This window comes from Pterocles gutturalis, unplaced genomic scaffold (assembly GCF_000699245.1).
Source record: "Pterocles gutturalis isolate BGI_N339 unplaced genomic scaffold, ASM69924v1 scaffold967, whole genome shotgun sequence".
NCBI lineage: Eukaryota > Metazoa > Chordata > Aves > Pterocliformes > Pteroclidae > Pterocles > Pterocles gutturalis.
In genome coordinates, this window is record NW_010114908.1 from 1 (window position 1) to 14,037 (window position 14,037).

Genomic DNA, 14,037 nt, shown 5'->3' on the forward strand with positions numbered 1-14,037 from the left:
GAACGGCTCCCTGTCATTCTCGGGGACAGTCGCGTTCAGATCAGCCGGAGGGTGAGCCTTTTAATTAACTTTTTATTTTACTTTCTTCTCTTTTCTCTCTGCTTTTCTTTTCTCCTTTCTTTTCTTTTTTTCCTATCTACGGAAAGAGAAAATTTGCTGTGCATCAAACTGGACAGATAAATCTTTTTTTCCGGCTCTCTGTGTGCTGAAAGGGTCCGGGCACTCAGGGTTGGATGCTCTGACATCCAGCGGCAGCGAAAGCCAAAGTCATGTGTGGTCCTGGGTCCGCACACATCACGGTTTCAGCTTTAGAAATGAAGAGCAGTTTCCAGAGGATTCAGGTCACTTTGGGGTATTTAATAGAGCTGTAGAGATAATGGTGTGAGCTTCTAGAGCACAGTGATGAAGAAGTCCACATCCACCACTCTTTACAAATAAAAGCAAAAATTTTATATCTACTAACATTTTTTTTTTTTTCTGCTGTTAAGGAGACACCAAAATGCAAGCACTGAAATACTCAGTTTCAGGCTGAGATGTTCTCACTGCTTGTTCTTACCTGATATTACACAGAAACTTTTTTTTCATGTAAATACCTCCTTAGTCTGGAGAATGGAATTTCCAAAGTGTTGCTGTTCAGTGTCTTCAGCAGCAACAGAGAAAGATTAGACCTCTTTTAGGAAAACTGTTAACTAGGAATTAAAAAAAAAAAAACAAAACCAAAACAAACCTCCTAAGAAGGATCATTTTTGAGCTTTTGTACGAAAACAATAGCTCTCTGATTTGCCAGAAACTTGAAATCAGGTGATAACGAGTTGCAGTTTACCAGCTCTGCAGCTGAATGTGTGAAATGGGGTAAATGGAGCAACACAAATGCTCAGCCCAAGGTTACTCAAGCAGTTTCACAGCTGGGGAGGAAAAAAGCTCGACTGCACTGTTGCTTGAGCATCTGATATGTTTTCTTTCATCACGATCTTTCCCCCTGCGAAAATGGGTAACAGGCTTGCTGTGTCTGCAAACAAACAAGTGGTATGGCAGCTCCTGCCTTAGTTCTCAGTGGTGGAAAGGCATCACAAGAGGAAATCACACTTGGTACCAAGAGCTGGGATGTTGCTTTACAATTCTTTTCTTGGTTTTGACAGCGGCTCCCATCAGGGAAAGTGGCTCCAAGAGTTGCTATGAAGTGCCCTGGACCTCCAGACAGCTCGAGACTTGCCTTCTTGCTGGAAAATGCCTTAGCCAGAGAGGCTAGGATTTGGAAAGTGCCAGTTTTCCAGAATCTCACCCTGAAGGTATTTTCCCCTGTCCTCTTTGGGAGTGCCCAAGGGACTCCGCAGAGCTGCAGTGCTGGTCCTGCCATCTAACCTGCAAAACACAGCCCACGGGGACTGAGCTTAAGGAATGGAGTGGGAGGAGGGTCTCTATTTGTCCCTTTTTATATCTTATTAACCCCCCACCTAAACCAGGTGCTTTGCATTTTTTGACTCAAGTAGTTTTGGGAAGTCTGGTGGAGCAGGTAAAGCCATAAATCTGTCACATTAGAGTTGATTGTGCTCAACACCATCTTTGAGTCCCAGCTACTCAGATGGGAGAAGAGGGAATTCTCTGAGCCCTGACAGAAACCCAGCCCCATTCCCTGCTGCTAAAGCCCCTCTGCTGCCTTAGGAAGCTCCCACACTTCATGGCCCTGTGTGTACAATGGAAACAGTTACGCTCAGCTGCTTCTGCAAAGCACGTCAGACCCATGGAAGAATGCAAAGTGCCCTGCCAGCCTTAGTCTCTTTTTTGCAATAGTGCAGAAATGCTATTCTTACCAAGTATTTTTACTACCAAATAAAGCAAAACAGTGAAACAGATAATGTGATGAGTAACATTCAACTAATTGGTGGTAAATGTTGTCTGTTTCTCAACACTGAGCAAATTCAAGGGCCGTTAAAAAAAAAAAAATACCATGCAGAGTAAATCCAAAGCTGCTCCTGACCCCAGTTTCTCTCTCCCTGGCAAGGCTGTCTGAATGAAACACGTGCTGCAGCAGAGGCTTCAGTCTTCTCTGGAGGGGGAATAATGAGCGCACTCAGCACTGTTTGTGAGAGCTCGGTTCAGTGGTTCAGCTGTGCATGGGGAGGGCTGGGTGCTGCCCCATTCAGCGCTCCAGTAAATTCCAGTACCAGGCCCTTGGAAGCACAGCTAGGGCCTGAGTGGGCAATGCTAATGAGTGCTTTAAACTGCTCCAAAATTTGCCCTTGCCCTCACTCTGTAGACACTGCAGACAACTTTTTTCATTTCAAGCCTCCAGACATCTGAAATGTTAATTAGAGCACTCGGAATCGAGTGTACCTTGGAGATACGTTAACAAAATCATCAGAGCACTAAGTGTATTCTTCCAACTTTTTCTTCCCTCAGGGCACAGATATCTCTTCGCTGTGTTACAAGAAAGCAGTTCTCTGGATTGCAGAGACCAGCTCTCGGTTCCAGTTTTACCCTGAAACGTTTGCACTAGCTGCCAGCATCCTCAACCGGCTATTGGCATCCGTGAAGGTAGAGCATCTCCGGCAGCTTTTTCTGGGCTAGATTACCGACTGGGGATGTCAGGAGTATGTAATCAGTTTACACACAAAGCCGGTACTATGTTTGGCAGCAGATTTAAGGAGCAGACAGGGTCTTTGCTGGGAAGGCTTTTAAGCATATATACATACATGAACTCAAGTGTTTGATGAGGCTCCTCCACTCACTGACAGTCCTTGGCAGAAGTGTTTGTGTGAATTGCAGTCCAAAGGCTGTGAGAAGTACAAAGAACTCATTATCATCTGGTTGTCTCTGCTAAACAGAAAACATTTGCATTATCACTTTTAATATTTTACTTTTGAAACCACTATTTGAAACCGTGGGGCCAACTTTTTCTGCTTTTGAAGCAACAGCAACGTTGTGAGTTGAACTGAGCCTTGCAACTCTGGATTCTTTTCAGGTTGATGCTGGCATTTCACAGAATCACAAGAAGGGTTTGGGCTGGAAGGGACCTTAGAGATCATCCAGTCCCACCCCCTGCTATGGGCAGGGACACCTCCCACTAGACCTGGTTGCTCAAAGCCTCATCCAGCCTGGCAAAAGCAAATTATTTAATTTCTCAGCTGAGAAGAGGAATAACATGGCATTGTAAATACTGTGGCATTGCGTTGTCTAAAAAATTGTGGGATACATGAATAAAAATTGCAGCAAGAAGAGGGTTTATTTTGTTTCACTTGGGATTGCCTTGCTCTATTTCCAGCTTCAAGTGAGTCTTTCTGCAGTTAAACTAATTCAGAAGCAACTGTAACTTAAATGGGAGTTTGAAACTTGTGCATCTGCCATAGAATGACAATTATTTCCCCTAAGACTGTTATCTTCTTTGCTCAGTGTTTTCTTCTTCTCCCTCCAGGCCCAATTAAAATATCTGCAGTGCATAGCCATTTCCTGCCTCGTCCTTGCAGCAAAAACCAACGAAGAAGATGAGGTCTGTATGTTTAATTTTAAACACACTCAACTCAGCTCTTGTGTTCAAGTTGTTCATATTTCCAGGTTTTTCAACAGCTTGGGCATAACGAGGAAGCGTTAACTTGTTCACCCTCAGGGGTGACAGTAACATTTGCAGTCCTGGTTCACCACTGCTTGGCAGAATTGGGACCGTGTGGATGAAGGACTTGTGTTTGCTCATGGAAGGGATGCGCTTTCCTCCTCCTGCCCTTAAGCCTCTCTGCAGAATCCCCTGCTGACAGTGAAGCTGGGTCTGGGGGCAGTCAGGGTGCACAGGCGCAGCTCTGTGTGCTCAGCAGGGTGCTGCGGTTCCATCGTTACCGGTCCGGGGAGGGCAGGGTGGGCAAGACGGGGCAGAGGCTCTTCAGAGCAAGCTTACAAGAGATGAGTTTGCTGGGTGTTGAAACTGGTTTCTGAACCTGGTGAGGAAATGACTCAGGTCTGCGCCTCCAGGTGAGCGTGTAAAATCAGCACCTACCCCTGCGAGATTGCGCAGGATCTCCTCTCGTGGCAGAGGTGCCCTGATAAACTTCTTCAGGCATTTACAAACATGAGCCAGGAGCATTTCAGATGGCATTTCTCCTCTTTCCTTCATTCTGCTGTGAAAAAGAACAGGAAACCTAGGCGGTGCAGTCAGACACGCACGTCTCTTCGAACGAATTCTGCTGTCTTCGTAGGCTGCCGTAGGATGTGTCACACCGAGGTTCTTCTCGCCTCAGCTAAAGGAGAAGCTGAGTCAATGACCACAGGAAACACGACAACCACAGAGGCCCTGTAAAACCAGCCCAGAGGAAGCCTCCTCCTCCTCGCCAGAGGAGCAAAACTGCTAGCAGGGAACTGGTAGCAGGGAACGTGCATCACCGATGCAGCGTTAAGGAGGCTCCCGGTGACCCAGGAGGGGACCAGCATCGTCCTGGCCGGGGGGCTGGGTTCCCAGCCAGCCGCCCTGTGACGAGCAGGGGCCAGTCTTCATTGAGGATGGGATGTGTCAGATCTCTTTGCAATACAGAGAAACGCACACAGCACAGTGTAGGACGTTGGCTTCTTTATTATTTTTAATTTTTTTTTTTTTTTTTTTACAGATAATACCATCGGTGAAGATGCTCGCAGTGCAGAGTGGTTGTAAACGCTCTCCAGCTGAGATCTTGAGAATGGAAAGAATTATACTAGATAAGCTTCACTGGGATCTTTACACAGCAACACCAATGGATTTCTTAAACATTGTAAGCACTAAATTTTGCAATTTTTTTTTTCTTTAAAGAAACAGCTCCTTATCAAATAAGACTAGAAAACAGAGATGCACACACATACACGCACCCACGCATCCTTTCCCAGATGATTTGCAAACTACCTGTCCTTAGCTATCTGCGAGTCTTTTGAAGAATGTTACAGTGATTTTTTTTCATCTATTTTTAAAATTTTCTACTATTTAAAACCTTTCATTTTGCTCAAAAAAATTACTCTCATCTTTAAAGGACAACTAAAATGGAAGTTAAAAAGATTGTCATAATGCACAACTATACGCCATGTTTATTTTTTTTTAAATACACACTGCAAAAATATTTCTAACTATTTCCATTCTATTAATACTGTACATAGAAAGCTGTCAGAGTTTTGCTACATTTCACACACAGGTTTTTTTCCTTAAACCATTTTCCTTTTCATCCCACTAATAATTCACCCTTGTTTCAGGCAATGAGGCTGCCTCAATCTGGCACTTGGTTCACATTGCAGATACTCAACATTTGATAGAAACAATTAAACCTTGTCTTCAAGAAACGATCGTGTGCTAGTAAGGCAAAAAAATCATGTGACACAAACACATCCTGGATCCCTTTTTTAAGGTTATGTGCAAATATTAAGCCATCTTAGGCTGCTGATTGTGAGAACTGCCTGGCTCAGGTGCTTGTTTCCTCGGTAAGCTCGGCGTGCACTCGTTCGTGTTGGGTTTATTCGTAGCTGCTGGCCTGAATCGAATCTCCTGGATAGCAATCTGGATAGCGTAGAAACTTCAGAAATTGTTAGGAAACACAGACCTTGTACATTCGTTATAAGCTCAAAAAAACAGTTCAATGGTTGGCAAGTACAAACACAAAAATACACCAAAAAAAAAAAAAAAAAAAAGGGAAGGGATGAAACTCTGTAGGTTTCCTGATGTGAGATGAAATTAGTCTGTACTTCTGGTCGATAACAAATGAAAACATACAAAGTTCACTGACCTGGGCTTTTTTTTTTTTTATATGTATATGTATATATATCTCCTTTGTCTTCTCTCCAGTTCCACGCCATGGTGATGTCCAGCTGGCCCCATCTACTACCCGGGCTGCCTCAGAGGAATCCTTCCCGCCACGTCGCGCTCTTGACCAAGCAGCTGCAGCACTGTATGGCGTGCCACCAGCTCGTGCAGTTTAAGGGCTCCACGTTGGCCTTGGTGATCATCACCTTGGAGCTGGAGAGGCACACTCCTGGCTGGCTTCCTGTTACTACTGATCTGCTGAAAAAAGCACAGGTAGGAATCAAAATGGCCTTTGGGCACAAAGCTGGAGGCCAGGACATTGATAAATTACTAAAGCGCTCGTGTATTTACAACCAACGTTGCCACGAGCATCCTTCCGAGCACCACGTCTCTGCGTTCTGCCTTTGCTGCAGACGTTGCTAGTGCCAACAGAAGGGACCAGGACTGCAGCAAAGGGCTGAGGCTAGGAGGCGTCCGCATCCCTTGACCACAGATAGCTCCCTGCCTCCTGAGCATGGAGAGATTCTCCCAAAAATGGGAGAGTGAGCATCTAAAAACCTGCCCACTGTGTCCCCAGCCTCCCACTGTGTCCCCAGCCTCCCACTGAACACTGCGAAAACTTCTAAATACAGCTGCATTGCTTTAAAATATTATTAGTTTGGCTTCTAGTGATACACCAGCCTCTGGGGTTTTGCTTTAAACCTTTTCTCCAGCTCCATAAAACACATGCCTTTTAAGAGAGTATACCTGTGAAGATCAACACCCCAGCTGTCAGCTTACCGCCGACCCATTCTGTGGTCTCAAATTTATCCGGAACAACCCACCCTCCTGCTCTTCCCCCAACTGTTGTCGCCTCCTAAAAGGAGGGAGCGTTCGCCCACCTTTTGTGCGGTAGCTCAGGAGCTCCTGGTTCAGTGTTTGGCATCAGGACCAACGCGCCCGTTGCTGACACACATCTGTTGAGGCACCGACATCCTGTCCCTGTCCCCCTGCTCGTTACAGGAGCAGTGCCCAGAAGAGTCATTTATCACGATCTTACAAAATATCTGTATCTTTCCTTACAGGTTAACAGCACAGAATTCATCCGCTGCAAAGAGCTTATGGACCAAGAGCTGATGGGCTTGCAGCCGTCCAACGCCGTTTATATTTTCTGTCCCATCAGCCCAGCCCTCCAGGGCCACCCCAAGGCCAGGCCACCCTGCCACCACCCTTCTGGACTGAAGAATTCCCACCAAGTGAGGTTGAGGGGTGCTGTCAACCCACCCATTTCCCCACCTTTCATGCCCACTACAGCCCCGTCTCCTGCTGACACCGTGGAGAGCGATGAATACTACGATGGGTTCCGACAGCTCTACAGCGAGGACGGGGGAGCGAGCAGTGGGAGGGTGAATGCAGGGGGCTCGTGGCCTCAGCCGAGGGCTGGAGACGGCAGCTCCCCATGTCCTCCCCTGCAGCCGCCTGAAAGGGGCTAGTGGAGAATTCCTGCCTTGGAGCAGCAACTGCAGAACCAGTAAGAACCAGCAAACAGCCGACAGCCCAGCGAGAAGCGCTGCTGTGTTTTTCAGCGGACAATGAGACATTGCTATGATCTATTTTTCACATCCTTCCTAAGCAGGGTGTGCCACCACTCGGTTTTTCACATCCCACAAATACCAAAAGCTGGGGAGAAGAGGGACTGGCTCACAACCTACAACTCAGGGATCAAACTGCCAGAAGGCTACAAATTGCACCAGAGAGAACCAAGCGTCTTGGTTCCTGAAATAGCCGGGACGCAGTGTGCCAGCCCGAGCCTTTCACCTGGCTCACGCCGCTGTTCTCTCCTTAGAGCTGATCCGACTCGTCCCCGGGAGAGCGAACGGGGGCTGCTTTCGAGAGAGGGGAGGCTCCCACGGCTGGCTCTGCAAGACAACTCCTCAGGTGGAACCGAGGTTTGGTTCAGTAGCAAGAAGACAGAGAACCAACCCTTCCAGCTTTTCTGATGTCCTTACCCTGGCACCCAGGGGCTGAGGTCTGTGCTTCCTCCTTAGGGACCCAATCCCAGTCCCTACAAACTGGGAAATCACTTCTTGTCCTCAATCACTGTGGCCTTCGGCATTTGCCAACCAGCACGTGCCATTCAGGGATTTTTATTTTTTTAATTTATTCTGTTTTACCAGACTGGACAATACAAAATGCCTTTAATTAGTTCCACCCCCTCCCCTCTTCTTTTTCATTAACTGCTCATCTCCATAGCAAAGCATTCTTACAAACTACAAAGGTCAGTTTAAAGCTCTAGTGCACTTTTTAAAACCAGCCGTACACGTGCTTTTAAAATAAGTGTTTTCTTTAGGTTTTGTTTGGGGTTTTTTTGTTTCTGTTCTTGTTTTAAACAGAGCAGCATTTTCAGGGGATTTTTATCCTTGTGTGAAGATGTAATCCCACCAGGACTGTGCGATTACCACCACCCCTCAGCAGGTCCTGACCCAGACCAGGGAAGGGTTTCCCACGGACCTGCCCAGGCTCAGTGCTGAGCAGGGGTCTCACGTAGTGACACAGGATGAACAACCAGGGACAGGGGTGAGACCCTTGTGCTGCATAACAGCATCACTCACCAGCACAGGAGGAAAGTTTCTGGCTTTCCTTCCCTTGCTCATCATCTTACCTTGCAGGAGCAGAATTGGGGAACACGGAGCTGGGCAGGAGCGATGTCCTGAGCAGCTGTTACAGGTTACGCTCGCTGAGGTGTGACATTCAGACACTGCCAGAACCCGCACTGAATGAGCTCTGGCTGCGAGCAGGGAGAATGCCACGCTTTTCTTTCTGAACCACAAAGCAAGCAGTGCCTAAGTGCGCCAGAAAGAATCATTTGGTATCAGCATCACCCACCCGCCAGACCCCATCCCACCCCAGCACAAGGCAGGGGTACAGGGTGCAAGCTTCCTGCAAACCTCCAGCGGGTTTTCCACCGGTCCTGCCCCCTCAGCCCCGGGCAGGGCACCGCAGCCCCGGGACACGCAGCAGCCTGGGGATGGGGAGGGCAGGGAGGCTGCTGGCAGCCCCCAGAGGGATGGGGGTGTGCAAGGGACATCACACTCCAACACAGACACACAGGGTGACAGGGTGAGCAGAGAGAAATGGGAATAGCAGCGAGCGTTGGGAATCTGGACACAGCACGGTGTTGTCCCAGCGAATAGAACCAGGGTACAAACACGTTTTTAACAAGTGTTTGTTAAACAAGTCAGTTTTGGTTTTATTAAACCCAACTTTGGTACAAGCAGGTCATTCCTGAGATTCATTTACAAGGTTGTTTTAAAATGAAGATGAAAGGAAGCCTTTCCCTGTCCCTGGGTGTAGTTACACCGGGGCACAGACATCACACTTATCGTATTTTCCCTTTTTAAAAAAAAAAAAAAAACCCAAGTATTTGTGTAAGGGGAAGTTATTCTCTTACCAACACAGAACTCAAGCAGGAACATCGAGTCTCCCCTCCATTAACATACACCATTTAGTTGTCCGTTAAAACGGTCCCATCCTCACCCCCCACATCCCACTGGGAAGCGCTGGAGCCCCCGGAGCAGCGAGCGGGGCGGTGGCAGGGAGCTCGGGGAGCGATCGCGGTGGGAGGCAGGCAGGTGCAGCCCTGGGAAAACTCAACAAACGATGGTTGGGGGATCTGCGTTATAAAATTGTTAAATTTACACAGCAAAGCTGCCTGGAAGAGTTATTACCAAGAAATGTGAGAATCCAGGTGAGGTGTTAGGGACAGGAGGAGGGTCCCCAGTTACACCCCAAACCCGAGCGAGGAGGGGACACGCAGAGACCCCGGCACGGCGGCAGCTCAAGCAGCAAGCTGGAACCTCGCCTCGCGCTACCTCCCTGCTCTCTCTGGGAGCTTGGTCAGTGTTAACTGCTCCGACCGGGCTCTCGCCCAGAGATTAGTGCTTTGGTTTTAGCGCAAGCCATGCAGCAGCCTGGATTAGCCACTTATCTTTTGGCAAGTATCTTAGATTTCAGCTTTATCAAGAAACCTGATCAAGCAAACCTTTCCCCATCAAAAAATACGGTGCATCTTAGTCCTCGCTATATAATCTCTTCAGTGCAATATATTGCAAGCTTAAAGGTGAAAGCACCAATTAATTTCTTCTGCATGAGATGTTTTGGCCTTAATAAATCTTCTAATTTACTTGTCTTCCTGTTGTTATGGAGCACGCACTGGGAAGACTAAAAAAGCTACAGAAAGAACAAAAAGAGAATCAGTGTTTAAGTTTCAGTTATTTACAATAATTAAAGACAGCACGAGAGGTCAAAACACAAATCTAACGGGTGCTGCCTGATAGCGCGGGGGGCTGGGTACGCGGGAGACATTCGAGTTTAAACCATCGCAACTTGGGGAAGCTCTCATGGCCACCAAGATCTTGTTTGGAACTGGTAATTGGAAGATTGTTTTAAAATTTTAATGAGGAATGACTGCTGGCAGGGAACTTCTGAGAAGCCACAAGCTATGGAGAGGTGGGATGGGGAGAGGTGCCGGGACCAGCACCCGTGGCTCCAGCCAGTGGCTTTGCTCTGTCCTTGTCCCACAGGTTACGTCCCTCCCAGCTGTGCGGTTCGCCCCGTCGAGCAGCCCAGGACAAGGAGACGAGGTTGGGTTTGGGTCGTTCCCTGAACGGAAAGCATCGGCTTGTCCCAGGGCTCCCATCACCAGGGCTCCGCTCTGGAGTGTGGACAGGACCTGCCTCGCTGCTTCTCCAACACTTTGCGTTTCTCATTCTCCTGCAGGCATCTCTAGGAGCTTTGCACAAATATGAACAAATGATCTGGACGTTGCTCCTGCAGAAAAATACTTGCCACCGTACATCATCCTGAATCCCCAGGTGGCCCATCTTTAAAAGGGCCAGCTGCTCTACCTCCTTACTTTCCTAATTAATTCTGATGTACCCGGATGCTCTTTTTCTTCTCTGGTCTCCAAAAGATTTGGCTTTGAGAAGTATTGGGATGGAAAATGTTGCAAAGGATTAAGGAAGAAATGTTTCCCTGTGCGGGTGGTGAGGCAGTGGCCCAGGGTGCCCAGAGAAGCTGTGGATGCCCCATCCCTGGAGGGGTTCAAGGCCAGGCTGGATGAGGCTTTGGGCAACCCGGTCTGGTGGGAGGTGTCCCTGCCCATGGCAGGGGGTGGCACTGGGTGATCTCTAAGGTCCCTCCCAACCCAAACCCGTCTGTGATTCCATGATTCCATACAAACCACCTGGTACCAACTGTCGAGTCCCCACTAAGGCTTATCCTTCAAAAACTGAACAGGCTGAAGCAACAACTCTAACCCAGCACAGGCTCAGACTTCCATCTGCACTTTGCTGGTGATTGCTACGGGCAATATCACACCAGCCCCAAGCACCGCGTCCCATCAGGTCTGCGGGTGGCATCCGTGCAGCCCGGTCCCACAGCTGGGGTCACCAGCCTGGCCTTGGAAGAGGTGGGATGCAAACAGGTAGCACATGAGGGACCAGAACTGCGCTCTGCCTTCTAAGCAACCTGGGTGTTAAAAGCACAAAGCAGAGCCAGCCACCTCCTGCGGCGCCAGCCCAGTTCACCTGCACATCTATAGAAAGGTTTCAGAAGCAGCCGGGATCACTGACTCGCTTTTGTCCTTGGCACTGGGGCTGCAGGAGAAGCCCCCACCAGAAGCACCACTTCAGCACCAGCCATCAGCCAAACTCCACTCGTTGGGTTTGCCTTGAGCGCAGCATTGATCTCAGCCCAACACCAAGAAAAACCCAGAGAGACCCTGAATTCACCGAATGCAACTCCATCCATAGCTGTGCCCCCAGAACAGACACCAAGAGCAAGTCTTCAGCAGCGGCTCTCTCTGAAACACTAAAGCTCTGCTCTTTTTTTGGGCATAATCCACGTGCTTCTGCAGAAAAACCAGACATCTCTTGCTAATATTAAAGTACCCCCACCAGGAAACTCGCACCCTCCATCTCGGCTCTTTTCACCCCATCCTTCAATCAACTCTTTGGGCATCACAGCATCAACAGAACTGCTGGTAAATCCCCGCTCCGGCGCCAGATCCCATGAAGGGGAAGGACCAACAAGATTAAAGGCAACTTCTGCCCAAACAGGGATGGCACTTGAATTAATGCCTTAAATTTCCCCCCCGGATCACAGATGAGGTGCTTTTCTGCATACTGTATAGAAATAAGCTGGGTTTGCTTTCCAATGTTCCCCCCCCGGCAATAAGCCATCCCGTGACCGGAAAGCTTTCAATCATTACACGTTATTATTTCAGCAGAGATCCGCTGGACAACACAGGAAACCCACTGCTAAAGAAATGACACCACAAAAAACTCAAAATACATGTGAGATTTAATAAAAGAAAAAAAAAAAGTACAAAGTGAGTGGAAAGAACCAAAAGTCAAAAACAAGCCAACCCCAACAGATTCAGGATGACAAAGTGAGCAGACACAGCACACCGAGAGGCTCCCACCCCCCGGCAGGTCCCCGGGGCTCCGAGCCCACCACCGTCCCCCCCCCACCCCGGGGCACCCACCCCAGCCAGGCGGGAAGCCTGTGGGTCTCTGAGCCCTGCAAAACACAGTTTAAATCAGAAAGCAGACAACGTACATGATGGTAAATGTTTAAGTGATCAAAAAGGACAGGTTTGCCCACGAATACCAACCTTGTACAGACAAATGCATGAGACAGTGAGAGATGTGTAAGTAACAGCATCACATCTCTGAAGGGTTTTCCTTTCACCTCTTCTAGCCTAGAAGAGGTAAATCCTCAGACTGGAGTGACATTAGCATCACCGTGTATTTGTCACTTGTTAAATAAAAATAAGACACAGAACTACCCTGTACAACACATCCTTAAATCCTGTCTCAGCCAAAAGGAAAAATCAAGTACAAGAGAAAAAGAAAAAATAAAAAAAAAAGACTGAGTCCCACTGGGGAGATGGTGGTGTTGACTGCTCTAAAGAACATGTAACTACAAGGAAAAGGTATGTCCACCACAACGTAAAGTCAATGTATATATAATAAATCATTAAAATATTGTTACATACATTCTGCATGTCTTATCAGAAAAAGCTGGAAATTGCTCCACAATGCCCATGGATTTGAGGGTTTTTCCTCTTTCACTGTTACGATCATTATTCTTAACTACCTGTTATTCTAGGAAAAAAAGAATTGACCTCTGCTGAGCCAGGGCAGATAGAAACCACGTGCACAGACCTTGCTGGCTGCAGCACGAGATGGGGAGAGAACTATCGACTGGAACAGCGATGGGAGGCAGCTGCGTGCACACCAGTACCACCAGTCATTGTTTTATCCCACTGGAGAAGCAAAACAACGACCCAAACAGCGCCGCTTACTCATGCAATTAGTGCAGAGTTTCATTAGCAAAAAAAAAAAAAAAAAAGAAATCAAAATTATTTCCCTGCCCCTAATTTGCTATCCATATAAAAGGCCAATGTCCATAGGAAACCAGGTTAACACCTGCGTATGTATTTAGAAAGACAAAAACCCCAAACTGCTTTCATGGGGTGTGCAAGGCATCATCCCACAACCCAGCAAAGGGCTGCCCTCCGCCAGACCAGGAAGGGCTCAGCTGTGCCGCCACCTGCAAGTCAAAGGAGGAATTTGCTGACATCTTCGCTTAAAAGTCTTTAAGGAAAAAAAAAAATTAAAAAAAAAAAATCAGAAAACTCCTTTAACATTAATAACTAGATAAAAATGCACACGCTCACAACTAGCACTTAGCCAGCCAGTGTAAACCCTGAAGACACTACGTGGGGGTTAATATTAAATGTTTTCTTTCTTTCTTTATCTGATGGATGGAACTGGGTACAGCCATTTTTCCATGACGGCATAGCTAGTGAGTCTCCAGTTATTGTCCTGCCTTACCACAAAATGGTCTGAGTGGAAAAAATTCATATTGATCCTCATTGTTCCTCTAAGCTCGGGTGCCCAGGAGAACGGGGCTGGGATTTCTAGGCATGAGGAGTGTTAAAGGAAGCACGTCCTAAGAGGAATAGAGCCCATCAGTATAAATACTCACGACCAGGGGATTCTCCTTGTCAGGCACATTGTAAGTTTAAGGTTAAAGAGTAAAAAGATGACCGCTTAAATAGTTTTTCCACGTCAGTAAAATACATCGGTAAATGACAAGTGAAAAGTTACACAAATCCTCTAGTTCCACATTATACAACAAACTCTTACGAAAAATCTTTCTATATAAATGTTCTACTTTAGCAGTAAAGAAAATTCAAAACATTGTCCCATGAATTTTATTAAGCACTCTCTCTCTCTGTGTATATA

The 14,037-nt window shown here is 47.4% G+C and overlaps 2 protein-coding genes across 3 annotated transcripts in view; one reads left to right on the forward strand and one right to left on the reverse strand.

The window, feature by feature from the left end:
• Positions 1 to 1,139: 1,139 nt before the first annotated feature.
• LOC104462830 (cyclin-I-like) lies at positions 1,140 to 4,887 on the forward strand (the record flags this gene model as incomplete). Its single annotated transcript, XM_010074951.1, has 4 exons — positions 1,140 to 1,289; positions 2,401 to 2,535; positions 3,413 to 3,487; positions 4,590 to 4,887. Coding segments are annotated over 4 exons (537 nt in total), but the record flags the coding sequence as incomplete, so codon positions are not given.
• The window catches only part of SEPT8 (septin 8), a 25,713-nt gene continuing 16,210 nt past the window's right edge, over positions 4,535 to 14,037 (reverse strand). For both annotated transcript variants that reach the window (XM_010074949.1, XM_010074948.1), the window contains exon 9: positions 4,535 to 6,001. In XM_010074949.1, the coding sequence (XP_010073251.1) occupies positions 5,836 to 6,001 (166 nt within the window). In that variant the 3' untranslated portion in view covers positions 4,535 to 5,835. The remainder of the gene's footprint in view (positions 6,002 to 14,037) is intronic.